The 25086-nt window shown below is 38.6% G+C and overlaps 1 protein-coding gene and 1 non-coding gene across 2 annotated transcripts; one reads left to right on the top strand and one right to left on the bottom strand.

Annotated features, from left to right (window-relative positions):
• Positions 1 to 4004: 4004 nt before the first annotated feature.
• Positions 4005 to 4820, bottom strand: LOC127099416 (uncharacterized). Its single transcript, XM_051037388.1, has 2 exons — positions 4568 to 4820; positions 4005 to 4276 (listed from the first exon to the last, which is right to left on the bottom strand). The coding sequence occupies exons 1-2, from the start codon at positions 4818 to 4820 to the stop codon at positions 4005 to 4007; spliced, it is 525 nt and encodes a 174-aa protein (XP_050893345.1).
• LOC127117031 (small nucleolar RNA R71) lies at positions 4330 to 4436 on the top strand. Its single transcript, XR_007801795.1, has one exon. It is a non-coding gene; the product is annotated as a small nucleolar RNA R71 (small nucleolar RNA).
• Positions 4821 to 25086: the final 20266 nt, after the last annotated feature.

The following is a 25086-nucleotide window of genomic DNA, read 5'->3' as shown; positions in this document are numbered from 1 at the left end:
TAATTCTACCGGAAGATGACATGATTTTCTATAAACTAGCTTAAAAGGTGTGGTTCCTATTGGGGTCTTATAAGTTGTCCTATATGCCCACGGGGCTTCTGGTAATTTTGAGGACCAATCTTTCCTAGAGGTGGCAACCGTCTTTTCTAAGATTTGTTTAATTTCCCGGTTTGAGACTTCTACTTGCCCACTCGTCTGTGGGTGATAGGGTGTTGCTACGCGGTGTCGGACTCCATATTTCAGTAATAGCTTTTCAAAAATCCTTGAAATGAAATGGGAACCACCATCAATGATGATAAGTCTCGGCACTCCGAATCTAGGGAAGATTATACGCTTAAAGAGTCTAATTACCACTCGTGTGTCATTCGTTGGAGAGGCTATGGCCTCAATCCATTTTGATACGTAATCGACCGCAACAAGGATATACTTGTTACCAAAAGAAGATGGGAAAGGTCCCATAAAATCGATTCCCCAAACATCGAAGACTTCTACTTCCAAAATGACTTTAAATGGCATTTCGTCGCGTTTAGATATGTTGCCTGTGCGTTGACACCGGTCGCAATTTGTGATCGCGATGTGGACATCTTTCCATAGAGTGGGCCAAAAGAGGCTTGCAAGATCTTAGCGCAAGTCTTTGAGGTGCTTGCATGTCCTCCATAGGGAGCAGAATTACAGTGGGAGATTACGTTTTCTACCTCATCTTCGGGGACACATCGACGGAAAATGCCGTCGGCGCCTCTCTTGAAAAGCAGAGGCTCATCTCAATAATAATGTTTAAGATCGTGGAAGAATTTTTTCTTTTGTTGGTAGGTCAAGTCTGGTGGGAGCACCCCAGCTGCTAAGGAGTTGACGAAGTCAGCGTACCATGGTAGTGTGGTTTCGGTGTAAATTGCTTCCACTACCTCGTTTGTTTTGGTATCCTTATGGGTTAATGCATCTTTAGTTGTATTGCTTTCCAGTTGGGATGTGATTCTTTTGTACGAGAAATCATCGTTTATAGGCACTTGTTCAGGTTCAATACCTTCCATTCTTGACAAGTGATCGGCCACGACGTTTTTAGTGCCCCTTTTATCTTTGATTTCTAGGTCAAACTCTTGTAATAGCAAGATCCACCTTAGGAGTCTTGGTTTGGAGTCCTTTTTGTTTAACAGGTACCTAATTGTAGCATGGTCGGTATAGATAATTATCTTTGCTCCTACTAGGTAGGAACGAAATTTATGTAGAGCGAACACTACGGCTAAAAGTTCCTTTTCTGTGGTGGCATAATTCATATGTGCAAGGTCTAGGGTTCTACTTGCATAGTATATTGCATGAAGTTTCTTATCCCTTCTTTATCCTAAGATTACGCCTATAGCATAGTCACTAGCGTCACACATGATTTCAAAGGGTAATCTTCAATCGGGCGGTTGTATGATAGGTGCGGTAATAAGAGCTATTTTCAGTTGTTCAAACGCCGCTAAGCATTTGTCATTAAAGATGAATTTGGCGTATTTCATCAATAAGCCAGTCAGTGATTTGGTGATTTTTGAGAAATCTTTATTGAATCGCCGGTAGAAACCGGTGTGTCCTAAGAAGCTTTGTATTTCTCTTACAGTTTTCGGAGGCTGAAGGTTTTCTATAACTTCTATTTTAGCCTTGTCGACTTCAATCCCCTTATCGGATACTATGTGTCCGAGTACGATTCCTTGTCGGACCATGAAATGGCATTTTTCCCAGTTTAGCATGAGGTTCACTTCTACGCATCTTTTTAGTACCATTTCAAGGTTCGATAAGCATCCTTCTAAGCTCTGTTAGCATACAGAGAAATCGTCCATGAAGACTTCCATGATGTCATCTATGAAATCAGCGAAAATTAACATCATGCATCTTTGGAATATTGTGGGAGTGTTACGCAGTCTGAATGGTATTCATCGGTAGGCGAATGTACCATAGGGACATGTGAAAGTCGTTTTCTCTTGGTCGTCGGGATGAATAGGGATTTGGAAAAATCCCGAATAACCGTTTAAGTAGTAGAAGTGAGAATGCTTAGCTAATCGTTCAAGCATTTGATCAATAAACGGTAAAGGAAAATGATCCTTCTGAGTGGCTTTGTTTAATTTTTTATAATCAATACACATTCTACTTCCAGTAATCACTCTTTGTGCTATAGATTCTCCTTTTTCATTATTAACAACTATGACGCATCCCTTCTTCAGTACGACATGTACTGGGCTGACCCATTGACTATCGGATATCGGGTAGATAATACCTGCTTCTAACAGGTTTTGCACTTCTTTCTTTACTACATCACTCAGAATGGGATTTATCCTTCTCTAATGTTCTCTAGAGGTCTTATTGTCTTCCTCTTGCATTATGTGATGCATGCATAAGGAAGGGCTTATTGTCTTCCTCTATCTGCCCTAAGTCTGCATTTACTATTACATGTCGCTCAAGTTCAATGTCTAGGAATTCGTACCTTAGATTTTTGGGTAACGTCTTAAGTTCTAGGGCTGGTTTCTTTGGGCAAGGCATATGATCGGACGTTAGTGCTACGCATTCGCTTAGGTTGTCATCTAGGTATTCCTTACTTAAATTTTCATCTTCAAAAGTAGGAGGCCTTGGAATTTTCAGTATTTCGGAGTATGATGTTTGTTCATTCTCCATCTCTCGTATGCATTCATCGATGACATCTAGTAGACAACAGGTATCGTTTATAGCTGGTGCCTTTAGGAATTGCGTCAAAATGAATTCGACTTTTTCCTCACCAACTTCAAAGGTTAGCTTGACTTTCTTAACATCTATAATAGCTCCAGCTGTAGCTAGGAATGGTCTTCCTAATATGATAGGGATGTTGGAATCCTCTTTTATATACATGGTTATAAAATCAGTAGGAATATAGAATTGTCATATGCGTACCGGGACGTTTTCTAGCATACCTATGGGAAATTTAACAGAACGATCTACAAGTTGTACGGACGTCCTCATAGGTCTTAGTTCTCCCATTTTTATCCTTCCGCATATGGACAAGGGTATTAAAGTAATACTATCTCCTAAGTCGCATAGTGCTTTATCGATGACAAACTTTCTGATTACACTGGGTATGGAGAAACTACCCGGGTCTTTCAGCTTATGAGGCATATTATTTTGTATTATGGCACTACACTCAATAGTAAGTGTAATGGTTTCGTTATCCTCTATCTTCTTTTTGTTAGATAAGATTTCTTTGAGAAACTTAGCATATGAGGGCATTTGAGTGATAGCTTCTGTAAAGGGTATTGTGATATTCAATTGTTTTAGAAGCTCCACGAATTTTTTAAATTGCCCTACACTTTTGGATTTAACAAGTCTTTGAGGATAAAGGATAGGGGTTTATACGGTGGTGGGGGCACATAAGGTTCTTCTATCTCTACGACCTCTTTGTTTTTATCTTCCTCTTGTTCGTCTTCCTTCTTAGTTACCTTACCAGGGTCTTGATGCATGGATGGGTTTTGAGTTCTAGGGTCGATCGGTCTGTCTAGTTATGTCCCACTTCGTAGTATAATAGCATTTGCATGACCTTTCGAGTTTGGTTGCGGCTGTCTAGGAAATGTGCTTGCAGGAGCAACAGTAGGTGCTTGTTGTTGAGCCACTTGCGAGATTTGTGTTTCCAACATTTTGTTGTGGGTGGCTAATGAGTCTACCTTGTTTGCTAGCTGCTTGATTTGCTCACTATTGTGTATGTTTTGGTTTAGGAAATCCTTATTTGTTTGGGCTTGGGTAGCTATGAAGTTTTCCATCATTATTTCTAGGTTTGACTTCCTAGGAGCATTTTGAGTATTTGTGGCAGCTTTATGATATCCTGGTGGTACATCAGGTGCTTGGTTAGGTGCATACAATGCATTTTTATTTTTATACGAAAAGTTAGGATGGTTCTTCCACCCTGGGTTATAGGTGTTTGAGTAAGGGTTTCCTTGAGCATAGTTCACCTGGTGTGTGGAGGTTCCTGTCAAGAGTTGACATTCTGGGGCAGCATGGCCTTGAACTCCTCATATCTCGCAGTTTGGTGCTACGGCAGCCATGGTGGCTGCAGGTGTTATGGTCAAGTTGTCTATCTTTTGAGTAAGAGCATCTACCTTGGCGTTAATATGGTCAAGACTGCTTAATTCGTACATGCCGCATTTCGTTGGAGGTTTCTCTACAGAGGTTCTTTCTCTTCCCCACTGGTACTGATTCTGGGCCATACTTTTAATGAGTTGATAGGCCTCATTGTAGGGTTTATCCATCAGTGCGCCACCTGTGGCGGCGTCTATTGTTAATCCTGTGTTGTACAAGAGACCATTGTAAAAGGTATGGATAATCAACCATTCTTTTAGACCATGATGTGGACAAAGCCTCATCATGTCTTTGTATCTCTCCCAAGCTTCAAAAAGTGATTCATTATCTTTTTGTTTAAACCCGTTTATTTGGGCTCTTAGCATAAATGTCTTACTAGGTGGGAAATATTGGGCTAAGAAAACTTTCTTCAACTCGTTCCATGTAGTGACAGAGTTGGATGGTAGAGACTGAAGCCAAGCTCTAGCTCTATCTCTTAATGAGAATAGGAAAAAACGTAGTCTTATAGCTTCTGGGCTGACACCATTCGCTTTCACTGTGTCTGCGTATTGCAAAAACACTGACAAATGTAGGTTCAGGTCCTCCGTAGGACTACCTGAAAATTGGTTTTGCTGTACGGCTGACAACAACGAAGGATTTAGCTCAAAATTATTGGCCTCGATGGTAGGGGCAGCGATGTTGTTATGTGGTTCATCCCACGAAGGGATTGCAGAGTACTTAAGAGAACGATTTTGCACTCCTTCGGCCATATCTGGTTTAATAACTGACTCAGAAATAGGGATGTTAAGGTCAGGAAGATTTAGCTTGATACGACGTTCTCATATCAAGTCTCGTATCCGGCGTTCTAATCTATGATAAGACTCAGGTTCGTCGAACTGTAGCTTTAATTTCTCGCCTTGAGAGCGAGTACTTGGCATACACTCGACAAATGTAGAAAGGGAAAAATAATTGTTTTCCTTAGTCTATACTGGGTAACACTAGAGTTACGATATCGACTAAATTAGTCCCCGGCAGCGGCGCCAAAAACTTGATCGCGACTTAGTAAGTCTATGGGAATCCTGACTGCAAGTGCACAGTCCTATCGCGTAGTTTTAAAGATTATCGAACCCACGAGGACTAATAATCAAACATATTGTTATCTAATGTTACTATGTAAATCTAAGGCTGATGATCGTTCTAAGATTAGAGGGATGAAGAGAAATAACTATAAGGTAAATTAGAATATTAATAAAGATATGTGATAGAGGGATATCGGTATGTAACGCATCAAACTTCGGGGATTCGATAGATAGTTGGTGTAATCTTATTGGTCAAAATATTCTTCAGTAGAAATTATTTATAGAAAGGACTTGGTCTCACACTCTCGTTTTTATTGACTCTGACCATACTCCTAAACCAGAATGCTTGGCTCTCGCGATCTCATTTTGAATTTAAAAGTAATTTTTGAATATGAATAAAGTCTAATTAATCCTAAAGCGCTCTCGTTGTGTTTAGGATTAATGCCTAGTTTCAGCTATCTAGTTAAAATCTCAAACTCTCGTTCTTGTTGACCTTAACCTTATTTTGTTTTGTACTCTCGTACGAAAAACAGTTTAATTAAAATAAGAAACTAAAACCAGAAAAATAAGTTTTATAAAAACTAACACCATGGATCCGGTAACAGACATGGTATTTGGAAAATCAAACATGCAATAAGGCATAAATAAATAAAATAGCAATCAAAATAAAACCTGGATTACGAATTGAGAACTGGAACTGAATCTTGATTCTTCGATAAAAATAATATCGGCAGGCTTTTGTAATGAGTAACCGTTATAATTGAATTCAAATGCGTAAAATAAATTTCAATAGTCCCCGATGTGGAGAAACTATCACTGTTACAAAGTAGGAAAAACTGCCTAGGAAACTAAAAGAAAATAATTCTGACTAAAAAATAATCCGTAGATTGAAAGCTGGAAGAAGAGAGAGATTGGCGTGTAGAACCTAACCTCCTTATATATTTTGCACATCCCTAATTTGTAGCCGAAGGTGAGTGGATTCGTGGCTAGAATCATGGAGAAAAAGTAGGGAAGACTAGGTTGTGGCGATTGCCACAACCCTAGTCCTTTACTCTGTGGCGAGCGCCACAACCTCTTCATGCTTGGTGGTGGGCGCCACCACCTCCTTTGGTTCATGTGGCGGGCGCCACACATCTAGGTGATGGGCTTCACAAGCCCATTTGGTGTGGTGGTCCATTATCTCTATTTTTCTCCATTTTCTTCTCTTTTTCTTTCCTTTTTGCTATTTTCCACTTTCCTTGCTGTAAACCTTTCATTAGATAAATACCTGCAATAAACGTAAAATACTGCGTAATAATAAGTGTTAATCAAGTAAAAAGCAATACATATGAAGCCAAAAATACGATACGTTTTCACGTTATCATACCGCTGTAGCTGAGTTCATGACCCATGCCAGAGTAGTTGGGTTGTGTTTGACTCATTGGTGGGCGACCGGGACGGTTGAAGGGAGACATGGGTGTGAATGATGCGTAGAGGAAAGGTTGGAAATATTATTGGGGTGTTTGGTAGAGATAGGATTGTTGGAGTTTTTGGTTTTGTGAGGTTTGGGCTTCTTGGCTATGGTAGGAGGAGGGGCGATTGGTGTTGAATGATCGTTGGGTGTTATGGCTAAGATGACTTTGGTTGGGTGATGTGTTGGGTGCGAAGCGATGTTGGGTCTCAGGTTTATGATCAATTTGTTGGTGGTGGTATGGGGTATGCTCTTGGTATTGAGGTTGGGTGTATGGCATGTTTTGGTTGTATGTTTGTATGTTGGTGGAACGGAAAGTTTGACGGACAGGGGGTTATGTGTATCCAGTCTGACAATGTTGTTGGGGGTTAGATGTTGAGGTGTATGGTGTGTAAGTTTGTTGGCGTTGGTCGTACAGGTACATATCCTCGACGATGAACTGAAAACCAACCGATTTGTACCAAGCCATATAAGTACAACTTGGTTTTTCTTCATTTGGCATGACTGCGTCAGTTAAGACATGGTCATGGCGGTGCTTCCATTAGCGACACTCTGATCTTGCGAAGCTTTGCCATGGATTGAAATTCCATTGGTCATTAGCTTTATGCAGATGCCATTCTCCTAGGCTTGCTGGGGGATCTGGGATATTTTGGGGCATACCGAACTGCAACTTCACACGATCACTGTTCTACATCTCCATAGTTGTGAATCGTATTATCGGTGTGCATGCAGTCCATACGGCCGCATCTTCAGCGTTGACCTCATGGTCATGATCCAAATTTAGGTATGGATGCCAAATGAACTTAAATGTGAAAGTAACTTGGATTATAATCTTGGTAGAAAAAGTTAACAAATTATAACGAAATAATGAGGTTATTATCCTTACGTCTGTCGGTCGAAGGTGATCCAACAGATTGCGATACTGAGTAATACAATGTCTAGGACATCTGTTATAACTCATACCATGTGCAGACCATCTACACCAAAAAGGTAAAAATATTAGTTAGAGATAATAATCTCTAAAGAAGTAAGTAAATATATAGCAATTTAAACAACTTACTTTTGTGCATACGAGAATGTGAAAGGGTTGTTGTTGACGGGTGCTAGGTACGGTAGTCTTGACCAACCCCATGCTTGGAGCAAAATAGCACATCTAGAAAAGGTAGATGTGTCTTTGTGTGAGTTTTTGCACAAAAAGTTATAGAGATAGACCAGACAAGCAGATCCCCAAATGTAACTTCCTATTCTATCTACATCTCTAAGTAAAGGTAAATACACAATATGCATACTAGAACCACTACCTTCGGGAAATAAAAAAGAACCAATTAAAAGCATAATGTAACACCTAGTTTTTATTATTCGAGCATCTTCGATAGAATGCTCATCTAAGTATAAACTGTTATAGTATGACTTAAGGCGTGAAAGGAGTATACCTTGACCTCTTGAGTTATCATCTAACAAATCAGTCTCCAAGAGGTCCATGCAAATTGAATTTGCATAGTTGGTTTTACCATTTACAGCCTTACCTTCAATGGGCAGTCCCAAAAGCATGTAGACGTCTTCTAACGTCATGGTACACTCACCAGTTGGGAACCAGAATGTGTGTGTCTCGGGACGCCATCTTTCGCATAAAGCAAGAATGAATTTGTTATCTCCCTACCAAGATAAAATTTTGCTTATATGTCCAAAATCGGCGAGTTCAACATAAGGTTGAATCATCGGGTCCATGTGGACATATTCGTGGACCCGAGTCCGGAACCTTGAAACATCCTATAAAAGAAAGAACAAAAAACTTTACTAAGTTGATATGTTATTAAAAGGGACTTTATTAAAACAAATAACAAAACAATAAAACGCTTACATAAGTTGTTATGTTTGCTACCGTTCCTCAGTGCGATTCGCCCATTGTGAGGATAAACATTTTGTCGGGGATGAAAGAGGTTGGTGCAGATGAAACTACAAGAAGTTGTTGCAGATGAAATTGTAGAAGAAGTAGTGAGTGATGGTGTGGAAGAAGTGTTGATGGTGTGGATGAATTTATAGGCAAATGAATTGGAGCATGGAAAATTATGTTTGCATGTGGTAGCCAAATGAATTGGCGCTCATGTGCATTTTGTACATGGTTCTGCCATTCAAATTGGCGCCTCCATAGGGACATGCATGACACACATAGGTCTGGTTGCTTGGTTTCGAGGTCTGCATGCATGCAAGACATGGTGTCGCCAAATGGATTGGCGCCCATGTGCAAGGAATGTAAGGAGGCGTCAATTCATTTGGAGTGTGTGTTTGCATGTGTGACACGTGGCTGTCCTCTCTCTTGCATGCTGGACATGTCACTTATGAGTAGCTTGCATGGTTGACACATGATTTCGGACTAGCTTGCATGTGCGACACATCACTTTGAACTAGCTTGCATGTGAGACAAATCACTCACCTATTTAAGTATCTTACTATCAACATCCAAGAGTCAACCCACATTCATCTGTAGCCAGAAAATAGTTTTCATCTGCACGATGTCATCTTCACCAAAATATAGTGTCAACGTTCACTGCAATGGTGAAATATACGAGTCTGAGTTATACGGTTTTTGTTTTCGAAACACCGATACCATTCGACTTACGATCAAGAGAAATGCAACCTTCTTGCATTTGAAAAAAATAATACAAGTTATGTATAGGATCGGGTATTGTGTCAAAGATCACGTATCAAAATCCAATATTTTTTAGAACAGTCAATGCAAGTTTTTCCCGCTTAAGATACGGGATGATGAAGATGTTGAATACATGTTTGTTAGTCATGAACATTCAGGCTGCAATTGTATTGAGTTGTATATTACTCTTCAACCATGTATACCATCTCAGCAGTATCAAATAACTAGTCAGGATGAATCTGGTGAATTTGATCCATAATGGTCAGATGACGTCAACCCAGAAGCAGAAGTGAACATCATTGATGAAGAAGAAGAGGAGACCGAGATACAGGTTGATCACATGCTGAACAACGACATTGAAGATGATGATCAACCACCGCCAATACCTCCTAGTCGTTTCTACAATCCGCCTCAACATATGACAAACATGGATTTGCATGATGATGAAACATCCAACAGTGTTTTCTATAACCCATATCCATGATCAGAAGGAGAATTAAAGGTGGGAGACATGTTTCGTGCCAAAGAAAAATGTGTGCGAGATATCAAAAAATTCCACATGAACAACTATGCTGATTTTACAGTGAAACCCACTGATTCGAGAAGGTATGTCATCAAATGTCGTAACATCCTTTAAATGTTTTGGTTGGCTGCGTCTTACAAAAATAAAAACGACTCTTGGGAGATAGCTTCAATAGACCCACCTCAAAGTTGCATTGCAACTAACGTTGAACAAGATCACCGTAAATTAAGTGCTGCATTGATATGTCAAGACATTCTGCCGTTGGTTAATAAAGATCCATCAGTGAAGGTGAGTATAATTATATCCCATATCAGAACAAGATATAATTATACTCCACCTTACAAGAAATCCTGGATTGCGAGGACAAAGGCTATTGAACATGTATTCGACAACTGGGAGGATTCATACAAAGAATTGCCACGGTTTTTATGGGCACTAAAAACATATGTCCCAGGAACTGTGGCAATTATGGAGACATTGCCAACAATGATGCCAGATGGAACCTGTGTTACAGGTAATAGAATCTTTCACTGTCTCTTTTGGGCGTTTGACCCATGCATCAAAGGTTTCGCATTCTGCAAACCTATTATTCAAATTGACGGCACTTGGTTATACGATAAATACAAGGGTACTTTGCTTATGGAGGTTGCACAAGACGGCAACAACAATGTATTTCCCATTGCCTTTGCTCTGGTTGAAGGTGAAATGGCGGGTGGATGGGGTTTCTTTCTTCGACATCTAAGAACGCATGTGGCTCCATAAGCGAATCTCTGTTTGATTTCTGATTGAAATGTTGCCATTGAGAGTGCCTACGACAACCATGACAACGGATGTCATGATCCTCCTTCTACCCATGTCTATTGCATTAGACATATTGCACAAAAATTCATGCGTGCAATAAAAGATAAGAATCTTCGCAAGAAGGTGGTGAATGCTGGGTATGCTCTAACTCTGCCGTCATTTCAATATTATCATGATGATATTAGACTGTCTAATGAAGACGCAGGAAGATGGTTGAATAACATACCAGTAGAGAAGTGGACAAGGGAATTTGACGGAGGTTGTCTATGGGGCCACATGACAACAAACCTCGTGGAATGCATGAATAGGGTATTCAAAGGAATTAGAAATCTGCCAATAACCACCTTGGTAAGATCGACCTATTATAGGTTGGCTTCTACTTTCTCAACCAGAGGTGAAATATGGAGTGTAGTGTTAATGACTGGGCAAGTATTTAGTCAGTGTTGCATGAAAGTCATGAAAGAGGAGAGCATCAAAGCTAGCACACACGCTGTAACACTCTTTGACAGTCATAGGCAAAATTTTAGCGACCAGGAAACAATGGACCACAACGAGGGGATACCAAATTTATCCTATTGTAATACCCTCATTTTGACCCTAAGATCCCTCATGGCATCATGTTATTGCACAAGTGCATTGCCTCAAGGATCATAGCATGTTTGGCTCCTTAACCCTAGGGTTGGGATTTGTTTAAGTATTTTTAGACCACCAAGCCTGCTTGTATTGTATATTATTGATTTTCTTATTTGATTACTAACCAAAAGCACAAAAATATGTCACTAACTCCTTGTGTTTTGAAGCTCAAGTGATCATGTGCTCCAATGCTCCTAGGAGGCTTCTAAGCCCAATGAAATGACTAGATGAAGATGAGAAAAAGCATGACAATGGTCCACAAAGCTCCTAATCATCATATATGTCTCCCAAGTATCTCAATTTTCCAATTTGATCAAGATAGCCCAAAGGGCTTGAAGATTGTTTCCCAAGGAAACCCTAATTTCACTATGCTTTGACTGTGTCTTGCCCATGAAGCAACCTCAACCTATGATCAAATTTAATCAAGGGAAGTTCTTTCATTCATAATTTTATGCATATATGGGACTATTTGAGGATCCTCAATCATTTATTCATCAAGATTGGAAGTTTGGCCTTGAAAAGTTGACCAGTCAAGTCATCTGACTAAACTGAGGATCACTGAGATATAAATTTTGATGTGTTTGTCAAATGAAGATGTCCCCAAGAGAAAACGTGTTCTTAATAACCATATGAACAACTTTAATGTTCACAAACAATACATTTGAAACGTGTAAGGTCATCATTAATTTCAAAACATTATAGGTCATTTTGACTGAAACCCTAATTTTGGATCAACTTACCAAGGGCATAACTTCCTTAATTTTTATGATTTTGAAGTGATACCAAATGAAATGGAAATCTTGAGACTTGGTAAGAACCATGTGAACAACTTTCATGTTCATAAAAAATCCATTTGAAACTTGGAAGGTCATCATTCATTTCAAAACATTATAGGTCATTTGATTGAAACCCTAATTTTGGGTCAACTTTCCAAGGACCTAACTTCTTTATTTTTTATGATTTTGAGGTGAGACCAATTGAATTGGAAATCTTAAGATGTATACTTCAAATGTTATGTTGGACAAAATTTCATAATCATAAAATAAATACATGTGATAATACAAAAAATTATAGGTCATCTTGGACCTAATTCATTGAATTTGAAAAAGTACCCAACTTCAAATGCCCATAACTTTGTCATAGAAAATCCAAATGATGCAAAATTTGAGTCTAAATTGATCACCTTGAAAATCTCTACAACTTTGATGTTGGATATTTTTCATTTGAAGATTATATCATGAAGACAGAGGGGTTTGATTGAGCTTGTTTTGATGAAATTTTTAAAGTATTTTGAACATGTTTTGTACTTGGATTTTCACAGCCAGTTTTCATCAATTTTCACATGCCAAATGAATTTTTTCCCAACATGACTTTTGTTCCTTATTTCAAGGGATTTCCAACCATTACTCACATTACTCTTTTGGATCTACCATTTGTGAGTTTCGAAATTATCTTCATTTAGGTGCATTTTGGATATTTCATGTTATAACTTGGTATGCAAGTTGTTTCCATTTCATGTACACGTCCAAATCCTTTCCATATGAACTCAGTAAGCTTTTGCATCCATCATTGGGCCTTCCACACGCCTGTACAAGCCCATGCACATCAAAGTTCAAATTGTCGTGCACATGAAAGAATCGTGTGACCTGATACCTTCAGCTATAAATAGAGGTTCCCTCTCATTCATTTGCTAACCTTCTGGAGATCTGAATTTTTGCAGCATTAAAACCATGGCCATACCAAAGGAATTGTTCAGAAATTGTTCTCACTTTCGAGCTTGAAATTCAGCATCATTAGCTGAACTTTAAAGCCTAATTCCTTAACCTTTCACTTCCACTACATCCATATATCAAAGAGGAGCAAGGAACTTGGAGGATTCGTGGCCAGAAGTGCTTCAATTCAGAGGTATACATTCAAACTTTTTGGATCTAGAACTCTTAATTCAATGTAGCATTCTTGTGTTTGTGTGGTTTTCTGAAGTCCTCACACTTGAGGCAAGCCATCGGTGCTTTCAATTCATCATTTCATGAGCTTACAGTTTGAACACCATGATCTTCTCCTTCACATTTCTCTCAATATAGGAAGAGTGAGAAGATCCAATGGTACAGTGATAATCTCCATCACACGAGCTTCATTTTCATGGCCTTGTTTTCAATTTTCATTAAGTTTTTATTTCCTGCAATTGGTGGCCGGAAGTGGTTGTCTCGCTGGAGAAGATGGTGGTTTCCACCACCATCACCACGTGTTCACCTTCATGGCCTTTGGATCTTGTGTTCAGGATCTAATCGTGTGCATCCATTGTGTTTACTTATTTTAATACATGTTATAGCGCGTTTGACTTGGATGCACCGTGTTCCCTATGATCTGGACCGTCCCTTGAGGCCACGTCAATTAATGAGCTCCATCACGCGGTTGTGGTTTTTTCCATTTATTCCATTTTCTTTGATTTTCCGTTAATTCATTTGATTTTCAAAAATTCATAGAAAATTCATTTGAAGTCATAGAAATATGAGACCAATTCCAAAAAAAAATTTGAAAAATCTAGTTTCATATTATGATTTTTAATTATTTTTGTGACTTCATTTGATATTTTTCATGGATTATTTGATTTGTAATGGTTTTAATTCATTTTAAAATACTTTCTGACTTTTGAAAAATCCAAAAATATTTTTATAGCATCTATGGATCATGATAAGTCAATGAAAAATGGTCTTAACAATTTCTTGATTGTTTAGAGAATATTTGAGATTTTAATTCATATTATGCTATTTTTAATTGTTTTTAATTACTTTCTGATTTCAAAAATTTATGAGAAAATTAGTCAAAGATTGTTTGACTATGTTGAACCTATGAGAATTTAATTGGACTCATTGAAGTTGTTTTGAATTGAATTTGAGGTTTGACCTTATTTGTTTATTTTTTATTTTCATTTTATTTTAATTCAAAAAATACCAAAAAAATACCATTGACTCTTTGACTTGTTATCTTCATTTCTTTTCTGTTTGGTGTTGGTTGATGTTGATTTGATTCATATTTGATCAATTGGATTTTGTTGTGGTCTTATTTTCCCCTCCCTTCCATCTTCATCCCTTTCTTTCCATCAATGGCCAATGAGTTAAAGTCTTATGGTTGGTCTTGACAAATGAGAAGTTTAACCTTCTTTGATCCAAACCAAACTCAACTTGATCCATGATCAAGTGAGTTGTTTTGTGTCAAAGATAGGTTGCTTCTTAGTCAAGCAAATAACCTAAAGTCAATACAAGTCCCTTCCCCTTTTGTTTGGCATGGCAAGTTTATGGAGCTTGGCTTACTAGTCATGATCTCTAACTTGTGTTCTTTGCCTATATTTTTATTGACCGACCTCAGATAGGTGTGACTACTACATTAATCCACTTACGATTGCTTAACATAGCGCTACATTGTCTTATGACAAGCTAACATAACTTTACTAACTACTAACTTTAATTTGAGCATTTAATTTCTTGTCATTTATTTTTAATGTCATTTATTTCTTGCTCATTATTCATATTGATTTTCACTTTGCTCACTTGAGCACATATTTTATTTTATGTCATTTTTTCTTTTGCTCATTTGAGCCCATTATTGTATATAGATATATTGCTATCTTGTGCTTGCTTTGTGTTTGTTTTCTCTGAACCAATTGCAAAAGGAGAAAGGACTTAGAATTAGGACTTACCTATGCTTAAAGGAGTTCAAGAGCAACTAGGCCTCATGCCTTTAGAATGCAAAATTTGTTGAAGAGCAACTAGGCCTCATGCCTTTAGAATGCTAAAATTCAAAATTGATCTCAAAGGACTTCTCTAAACTTATTCTTTGTCCATTCCCCTTATTGTGTTGTGAACTTTTTGATGTTTTCTCTTGTGTGATAGGGATCCCATCTTAAAATTGTGAAAGGAGGATCATTGTCATGAGTAGTCAAGTTAAGAGCCAAGCCAAATGGAGATCCTAGGAGCTTGAATTCAAATTGTTTGATTGCTTGTTTGTGTGTTAAGTCCAAAGGAAAGGAGCATCTTAAGTCATCTCTATTTCAAGAAAAGGAACTCCAAGGGTTTATCTTTCCCCTCTTATCTTTGTGTGCTTTAGGACTAGCCCTTCTCTTCTTCTCCCCACTCTAACCAAGCCAAAATCTTTTTCTTCAAACTTTGACTTTGTTTCAAATTAGAAACCTAGGCCTTATGCATTTGAGTTTTCAAAACTCTTTTCATAAATACTCATTGTGAATAAACCTTAATCCAACTTTGACCTCATTTTATAAATAACTTTAACTTGTAAATATAACTCATTCCAAGTTGTTTTGTGGTTCCAATGGCCACTTGTTAAAACCTTTTAAAATACATTAGCCATAGGTTTGAGTTATCATAGTGGTTGATGTAAATCTCACCTCATCCTTAGTGATTGGATTATAAGTCTTCCATGCTTATTATAGTGTTAACCCCTCACTAGCATGTTAAAGCCTTCCTTACATGGTGGATTGTTGGTTTAGGTTAAGTTTTCTCCCTTTGATAACAAAAGACCTTGAGATTTTTACCCCGAACTACGAGGTTTTGATCCTCCTTTGTGATGGTACGTAGGCAATGGGTTCATCCATTCAAACAACAAAATTTGTAAATATAATCTATTCTCTTCTCATCCCTCCAATCTTTTGCACAAATCTTTTCACAAATACCGACCTATAACACATATTTGCAAAAAGGGTTCCCTTATAGTACTAAGGATGTTTTGGGTGCGTAAAACCTTCCCATTTCATAACCAACCCCCTTACCTAGATCTATGACATTTTTATTAGTTTTTGATTTGAAAAACTTCTTACTTGGCTTTTGTTAGCTTTTTAGCCTTTCCTTTGGACAAATAAAAGTGTGGTGGCGACTAGAATTGTATGTTGACTTTTGGTTTAGTCAATAAACCTAAAAGTAACGAAAACCCCGCTACAAAAAAGTGGCGACTCTGCTGGGGAGACAACTCTCTAGTGGGTTTAGCCTACTTTTTGCTTGTATGTGTTGTATGTTTATATTTATTTGTGACATATTTTTGTGCAAATTTGGGATGAATGTATTATTTGTAATGTATGAATTGCTTGATATATATTGCTTGTATGCTTGGTGGTTTCTTGTGAGATGAGTTTTATACCCGAACTCGAGTGCACTTATGATAGGAGAATGGCATAATCTTATTGACTTTGTGGAGATATTCCTTAACAAGTTAAATTGCAAGTCCATTCACTTGGTGGAGGTCTTATTGGGATCAATAATGTCACATGAGTAGTCGTGGTTAGGCATTACTCTTTCCAATAGAATCCTTAGAACCCAAGGAACTTAGATACCTAGCCCATCTTGGCCTATTTTTGGACGTAGTGCGAAGGTCGTTCAAGTGTAAGACTTGAGGCGATTGTTACGCGATACTACACTCATAAGAGTTCTTCTTGAGAATATTTTTAGAGGACGAGTAGTCGTTTTATCCGATAATATCCTAAAGATGGGATGATGACTATGGGAACCTTTTTTAGAACATGATTGTTAGGTTTAAACTGTAGTACACTCCCATTGGGTGGTTCTTAACCGAGACTCCATGCTCGTGACTTACAACAAACCCTTGATTCGCGGTTGATCCGTTCTCGTATATCCTCAATATCAATGGAACTTTGGTGTTGATAAGGTGTAAACCATAATCCACCAAAATGGATGATTGATATTGAGGATGACTTGAGCCATCCTGTGACCTTTGTATGGTGTGACTTGCTTGATCCTTGAGTGTGTTTGTTGCATCCATGCATTCATGCATTCATTCGCATTCATGTCATCAACAATAAAGATTTTACAAGGAACTTAAGAGGTCTATTTGCAAATTTTCAGACATGGATAAGAAAAGAAGGAATACGAAGAAGTACAGTTTCAGACAACCCGACTTGAAAGAGTTAAGGAGTTTGGCATCTTATGTATTAGAGCCTTTGGAGTTCAAAGCTCGCCATGGGAAGCTTCTGTCTATTCTTTCTACCAAGGTGGATGAGGGTCTGATGAGTGTGTTGGTGCCGTTCTACGATCCTTTGTATCGGTGCTTCACTTTTCCGGATTTCCAGCTTTTGCCTACACTAGAGGAGTATGCCTATCATGTGGGTATACCTATTCTTGACCAGTTGCCGTTCAGTGGTTTGGAGAAGATTCCGTCTTATCAAGAGATTGCTGACATGCTTCATGTGGATGTATCTCACATTGTGGCTAATATGACTACCAAAGGTGGAATTCAAGGTCTCCCATCTGATTTTCTGATTGCCAAAGCTACCTTGTTTGGGAAGGCCATGAGTAAGGAAGCTTTTGAAGCCATATTTGTACTCATCATCTATGGGCTAGTGTTATTTCCCAACATCGACAACTTCGTGGATGTGAACACTATTAGGATTTTCTCTTCTCTTAATCCCGTTCCGACTCTGTTGGGTGACACTTATTTCTCTTTGCATATGAGGAATGCAAAGGGTGGTGGTTTCATTGTATGTTGTCTGCCTCTGTTGTACAAGTGATTTATTTTGCACTTGCCTCAGACGCTTGCCTTCAAGGAGAACAAGGGATCTCTATGGTGGTCCACGAGACTTATGTCTCTCACTAATGATGATATCTCTTGGTATAATCATGTTTATGATGGCGTTCAGATTATTGATTCTTGTGGTGAATTCTCCAATGTACCTCTTCTTGGTACATGTGGTGGAATTAACTACAATCCTGCTTTGGCTCGCCGTCAGCTTGGGTTCCCCTTAAAGGATAAACCTAACAACATTTCGTTGGAAGGCTTATTCTTTCAAGAGGGTAAAGATCCCCAAAACTTGAAGGATAGGATGGTCCGCGCCTGGTCCAAGGTTCATAGGAAAGGGAGGAATGAGCTTGGTCCGAAGAACTGTGTTGCTTTGGAACCTTACACCTCTTGGGTAAGGAAGAGAGCTCTTGAGTACCGCATGCCTTATAAGTATTCGAGACCTACCCCTATCGTTATGGTTGGGCCTTCAACCCTCCCTAATCAAGGAGTAGAGGAGTTGAGAGACGAAGAACGTTCGCATGCTTGGGTTCGTGAGCGTGAGGAGCTTCTTCAGCAGCTTAAGGATAAGGATGCAACGATAGAGTTTCTAGAGCATCAGGTTATTGATGAGCCCGATGATGTGGTTACTTCTCTCCTACCTCACTCATTTAGGTTTTGGAAGAAGAGATATGATCAGCTCGTCAAGGAGAAGGCCGACATGGAATCAGCTTATAAGAGAGAGGTGAAGAGGCTTCGTGCGACTTATCTTCCGATCTCGAAGGCCTTGGATGATTGTTTTTAGGGCTCCATAGGATGTTTATTCTCCTTTTCTCTTGTATTGTATTTGGTTACCAAAATTGTACTACTTCTTTGGTGTAAAAAGTTTCCAAATATTATATTGCTATGAGTATTCCACATATGTCGTTAAAAGTTTAATATTTTCAGAACATTTGCAAAACAAATCATATGCACAAGCATTGCATGCATCATATGCATAAGCAGGTTTTAGTTCCGAGCTCTAATACAGTGGTCTAACTCTTTTCTCTTCATTTATTTTGAAGACAAGCTGACGCATCGGTACAACACCCGAGAAAATCATCAGAAGATCATGGAACACCTCGAGCAAGAGAATAGAGATCTGAAGGAAGAGATTTCCAGGTTGACTGCCATGATGGAGTCAGTCCTTGTTGCACAAAGTCAAGCTTCTCCAACTCCTGCAACTCCTCCCGCGAGGATTGTCGTCTCCGAAGTGGTTACCTCAACAGTGCCTGCTGCCACAGCCCACTTCGCTCCTAGTATGCTAGCTGGTTTCCCTTAGGGAATTCCATCTAACTTTGTACCAGAGGGTTTCGCTCCCACTCTTGCTTCTATGCCGGCATCTAGCCCGGTCCTGTCTGTACCACCATCTGTAGCGCATACCTTACCGCGTGTGGAAGACACCATTTATCATTCCGAGCCATCTAAGGGCCCGAACGTATATGAGAAAATGGATGAGATGAAAGATCAATTTCTTGAGTTGCGCAAGGAGTTGAAAACTTTGAGAGGTAAGGACCTTTTTAGGAAGAGTGCTGCTGAGTTGTGCTTGGTGCCCAACGTAAAGATCCCGGTTAAATTCAAAGTGCCTGAATTTGAGAAGTACAAGGGAAACACATGCCCACTCAGCCATCTTGTGATGTATGCTCGCAAAATGTCGACCCAAACAGACAATGATCAACTGCTGATCCACTACTTTCAGGACAGCCTGACAGGTGCTGCGCTCCGTTGGTATATGGGGCTGGAGAGTGCAAGCATCCGCACTTTCAACGATCTAGGCGAGACCTTTGTGAAACAGTATAAATATAATGTGGACATGGCTCCAGACAGAGATTAGCTAAGGGCAATTTCCCAAAAGGACAAGGAAACCTTCAAGGAATATGCCCAAAGGTGGCGAGAATTGGCAGCTCAGATAATGCCACCCTTGGAGGAGAAGGAGATGACAAAGATCTTTCTGAAGACTTTGAGCTCTTTCTATTATGAGCGCATGATTGCTAGTGCTCCCTTGGAATTTACTGAAATGGTAAATATAGGGATGAGGCTAGAAGAGGGAGTCCGCGAAGGACGTCTGTCTCGTGATGATGGCAATTCGGGAAAGAAATATGGGGGATTTTCCAGGAAGAAAGAAGGGGAGACTCATGTTGTTTCTTCCCATGTCAAGAGAAGACCCTCTGTGAGGAGGAAAGAGATCCGACCGACTGTCAACCAACACCAGGTGGCTCATATAGCACCTGCTTTTAGAAAAGTTCAACAACAACCACAACAACAACATTGTCAACAACAACAGGCTTACCAACCTTGCAACAATAACAACACCAGCACCAGCAACTATGAGAGGAAGAGGGTGACTTTTGACCCGATTCCTATGACGTATGCTGAACTTTATCCTTCCTTAATTGATAGGAAGCTGATAACTCCTCGTGATCCTCCTGCTATGCTAGCCAATCCCCAATGGTGGTACAAGCCCGAACTTCACTGTGTGTGTCATTCCGGTGCACCCAGACATGACGTGGAGAATTGTTTTCCTTTGAAGACCAAGGTGCAAGATCTTGTGAGGAGTGGGATACTGTTCTTTGAGGACGTAGGCCCAAATGTGAAGAAGAACCCATTTCCCGGGCCTGGGAAGGAAGCCGTCAATATGGTTCAGGGGTGCCCTGGCAAGTATAAAGTCCTTTATGTGAGTGACATAAGGAAATCCTTGGTAGAGATGCATAAGCTGTTGTTTGAACACAGTCATTATGATCATGATCATGATAGGTGCCAGGTGTGCATTGTCAATGAAAGAGGATGCCGTCAAGTAAGGAAGGACATCCAAGAGATGCTAGACCAGGGGATGATTGAGATACTTCAGAATCATAATGAGGATGAAGTTGATGTTATCACTCCAGTATTCAAAATTCCAGATCCTGTTGTCATTAAGTATGATGGCAGCAAAAAGAAAGTGTCGCCAACTCTTGTGATCAAGCCAGCGGGTCCTATCCCGTACGTGTCAGATAGAGCGGTCCCATACCGTTATAATGTTGTTATGCTAGAAGATAGGAAGGAGGTATTCTTGCCCTCAACCTCTGTCGTGAGCATTTCCGATGTTAGTGGTGTGACCCGTAGTGGTCGTGTTTTCTTGGCTCAATCGAAATCCCGTGAAGACGTTGCGAAGAAGGATGTTGTCAGTCCTGCTGGTCCTGTGGGGACTTCTTCTTCAAATCAGTCTGTTCATGTTATGAAGGGTGTTGACCCTGTTGTTGTTAAATCAAATAAAGCTCTTATCCTGGTTGGCCAGTCTGGCATGTTAAAAGAGGATGGTGATGAGATGCTGAGGCTCATCAAGAGGAGTGAGTATAATGTTATGGATCAGTTGCTTCAAACTCCATCAAAGATATCTGTCCTATCTTTGTTGATGAATTCAAAGCCATACCGTGAAGCGTTGCAGAGGGTGTTAGACGTAGCATACGTGGATCACGATGTCACAATTGAGCAGTTTGATAGCATTGTTGCAAATATAACTGTCTGCAACAATTTGAGCTTTTGTGATGATGATCTTCCCGAGGAGGGAAAAGACCACAATTTGGCTTTACATATCTTCATGAATTGTAAAGACGATACTCTGTCCAATGTGTTGGTGGACACAGGGTCATCACTTAATGTATTGCCAAAGTCCACTCTTGCCAAACTTTCATATCAAGGGCCTCCCATGAGGCAAAGTGGAGTGGTAGTAAAAGCTTTTGATGGATCGCGTAAAACTGTGATTGGTGAATTAGACCTCCCAATCAAGATTGGACCTAGTGATTTCCATACCACTTTCCAGGTTATGGATATACATCCGTCATATAGCTGTTTGCTTGGTAGACCATGGATTCACGAGGCAGACGCCGTGACATCCACCCTGCACCAAAAGTTGAAGTTTGTTAAGAACAAAAATTTGGTGGTGATAGGGGGAGAGAGGGCTCTCTTGGTCAGCCATTTATCTTCCTTTTCCTACATTGATGATGAGGATGAGGTTGGAACTCCGTTCCAAGCCTTATCTATTGCTGAGCCTTCTAGGAAAGGACTTTCTTCATTTGTCTCCTACAATGACGCAAAGTTGGCCATCGAGCATGGTCCAACTGATGGTTTGGGGAAAATGATAAAGATGGAAGATAATAAGTCACAGACTGGTATAGGGTATTCTTATGGTGTTTCCAATGATCTTGGGTTGTTCCAGAGTGGAGGTTTCATCCACACCGTCGAAGATCGGGAAGCTGCTGCCATCATTGAAGAAGATGAAGAGGAAGACCTTGGCAACTTTGTCATACCTGGAGGGATCTGCAATAATTGGGTCGCTCATGATGTTCCAACAGATATCCATAAGTCAACGTAATGTGTTCATTTTATTTAAAAACCCTTCTCCCATGCCAAAAGGAGAAGTGAAGACATTGTTGGCATAATTTGATTAATACAATGATATGCATTCAATAATCGCATGTTAAATGTTTGTTTTCCAAATTATTTTTCCTTTTTGCTTTTTGCATGAAATTGGTGATCACAATTGTAGCGGGGTTTTCGTTACCTTTAGGTTTATTGGCTAAACCAAAAGTCAACATACAATTCGAGTCTCCACCGCACTTTTATTTGTCCAAAGGAAAGGCTAAAAAGCGAACAAAATCCAAGGTAAGAAGTTTTATCAAATCAAAAACTAATAAAAATGTCAGAGATCTAGGTAAGGGGGTTGGTTATGAAATGGGAAGGTTTTACGCACCCAAAACATCCTTAGTACTCTAAGGGAACCCTTTTTGCAAATATGTGTTGTAGGTTGGTATTTGTGAAAATATGTGCAAAAGATTGGAGGGATGAGAAAAGAATAGATTATATTTACAAATTTCGTTGTTTGAATGGATGAAACCATTGCCTACGTACCATCACAAAGGTAGGATTAAAACCTCGTAGTTCGGGGTAAATATCTCAAAGATTGGTGAATTGATTTGATCAAAAACCTTAAGGTCTTTTGTTATCAAAGGGAGAAAACTCAACCTAAACCAACAATCCACCATGTGAGGAAGGCTTCAACATGCTAGTGAGGGGTTAACCCTATAATAAGAATGGAAGACTTATAATCCAATCACTAAGGATGAGGTGAGATTTACATCAACCACTATGATAACTCAAACTTATGGCTAATGTTTTATGAAAAGGTTTTAACAAAGGTGGTGTCGCGGCGCGAAAAATACCCAAGCATAAGGAACGCTCGAAATATAAACAAAACAGAGTCGCCACCGAACTTTATTTATTCCCAAAGAGGGAAAGGGGAAATATCGATAAAACCCACAAAAATAAAAAAAAGAAATGGTCGTCGCAACCAAATCGGGTTCGGGAGTCGGTTATGCAAGGGGAAGGTATTAGCACCCCTCACATCCATCGTACTCGATGGGACCCATTTAGTTAGTTTCGTGTTAGAGTGTTAGCGTGATATCGTTTGCGATCTTCTACTTATCGGGTGAGGAAAGAGAAAGAAAGAAAGGAAAGACTTAGGGTTTTTAATATTAATGTGCCTGACAAGATTTCGCAATCCTGCTCCTACGTATCTCCAGGTGCTATGAAGAACTCAAGGCATACGTAGTTCTACCCAAAGAGAACTACTGGGTGGATTGCTTTTAAAGAGAGTGATGCTTGGATCATATTTGAGCGATTAAACCTTTACTTGCTGCTCGCTCTTGGAGGCTGAAGTCTTTGTTTGTTTCGCATCAAAACGGATGTTGCATACTCTTTTCTAAAAATGTTTTCGGGGTTGCACGAGGGCGGAAAATAAGTTTGATGAGTTTGAGTTGATTTTAAGCGGAGACAGGCATCCAAGCAGGGAGCTCTACTGCAGTACTCGAATGCCCGAAAAGGAAGAGGCCTAAGCCCAATCACTCTCTTTTCATCCAAAAGTTTGTTATGAAAATGTGGTAAATTAGGTCAAAATTCATTAACGGAAGACGATTAATCAGACATAGAGCTCTACAGCAGTGTCCAAATAATCGGGAAAGAGAAGGTCGATACCCAATCAATCTTTTTCTTCTATAAGAGAAATGACCTAATTCTAGTAATTATTGTATTTTAATATGGAAGACGAATGTTTGAACATTGAGCTCTACAGCAGTATCCTAACATCCAAAACAAAGAAAGTCTAAACTTAATCAGTTTCTTCCATTTTTATTGTGAAAAGCTTTTGAGAATAGGGGGACAACTTGACATTGGATCAAGTGTCAGAAGTTGACTTATGAAAATAATTTGGATGTGGCGGGGGCAGTGCTTGGCTTTACAATCAATTTGGATTTGATTTGGGAAAAAAAACTCGACCTTGGATCAAGTGTTTGTTTTTGTTCTTTTCTAAAAGGGTTGATTTTAATCTTCTGTTAACAATCAAATAGTACAGTAAGGTAAATGAAAATGGTAGATTTATTACACATGTTTAGGAATGGGGGTACAGTTTGTCGAATGGGGATACAATACGATAGTTAAATGATATAAGTTTTGAAAGACAGTTGAAAAAAATAAAAGAATCTCGTTGTAAGAAGGCCCAAGAGAAAGCCAAGGGACTCGAAGTAAAACTCGAAAATTAAACTACATAATTTACGTAATGTTAAGCAATCGTAAAGTGATTCATGTAGGAATCACCCTATCTGAGGCCGGTCAACAAGACTATATGCGTCTAAATAATTTCTGAAGTTAAATTGAAATTTTAACTTCAAAATTGCAACGCATCTATGAGAAATAACCCAACGGAGCAAAAATAAATCAAATTTTCTTTTTAACAATTAAAAATAAAAATAAATAATCAATAATCAATAAATAAATATAAAAATAATAATAAACAAATAATAATTATAATAGTAAATAATAATGATAAATAATAAAAATAAATATTAATAACAATACTTATTATTATCAATAATCAAAAACTAATAATAATAATAATTAAAATGTTCATAATAAATCAACAAAACATAAATAAAAAGATAAAAATAAATAAATAAAAATAAAAACAAATAGTAATTAAAAAAATAATTAACAAGAATAATAAATAATAATAATAATATGTAGTAACCATAATATAATGAATAATAATATGCAATAACCAATAAATTGTAATTCTTAATGATGATGATAACAATGAAGGTAACAGTACGTAATGATAAGTAATGTTAGTGATAGTTCATAAATAATTACAGTAATAATACTACTAATAATAACAATATTAATAATACATAATAATAGTAATACAAATAATAATAATAATAATAATAATAATAATATAATAATAATAATAATAATAATAATAATAATAATAATAATAATAATAAATAAATAAAAGAAGAGAACACAAACTTAC

The sequence above is a fragment of the Lathyrus oleraceus genome, chromosome 1 (assembly GCF_024323335.1).
Source record: "Lathyrus oleraceus cultivar Zhongwan6 chromosome 1, CAAS_Psat_ZW6_1.0, whole genome shotgun sequence".
In the NCBI taxonomy this organism is placed as follows: domain Eukaryota; kingdom Viridiplantae; phylum Streptophyta; class Magnoliopsida; order Fabales; family Fabaceae; genus Lathyrus; species Lathyrus oleraceus.
Note: the sequence above shows the minus strand (reverse complement) of the source record. Positions and strands in the feature narration are given on the sequence as shown.

Excerpts from the sequence above, each read along its gene's own strand:
- LOC127099416 (XM_051037388.1), bottom strand. The coding sequence starts at position 4,820 with ATGGCCGAAGGAGTGCAAAATCGTTCTCTTAAGTACTCTGCAATCCCT. Across the intron at positions 4,277-4,567 it reads CCCAGAAGCTATAAGACTAC|GATTAACAATAGACGCCGCC; the intron begins GTTTTTTCCTAT and ends TGTACAACACAG.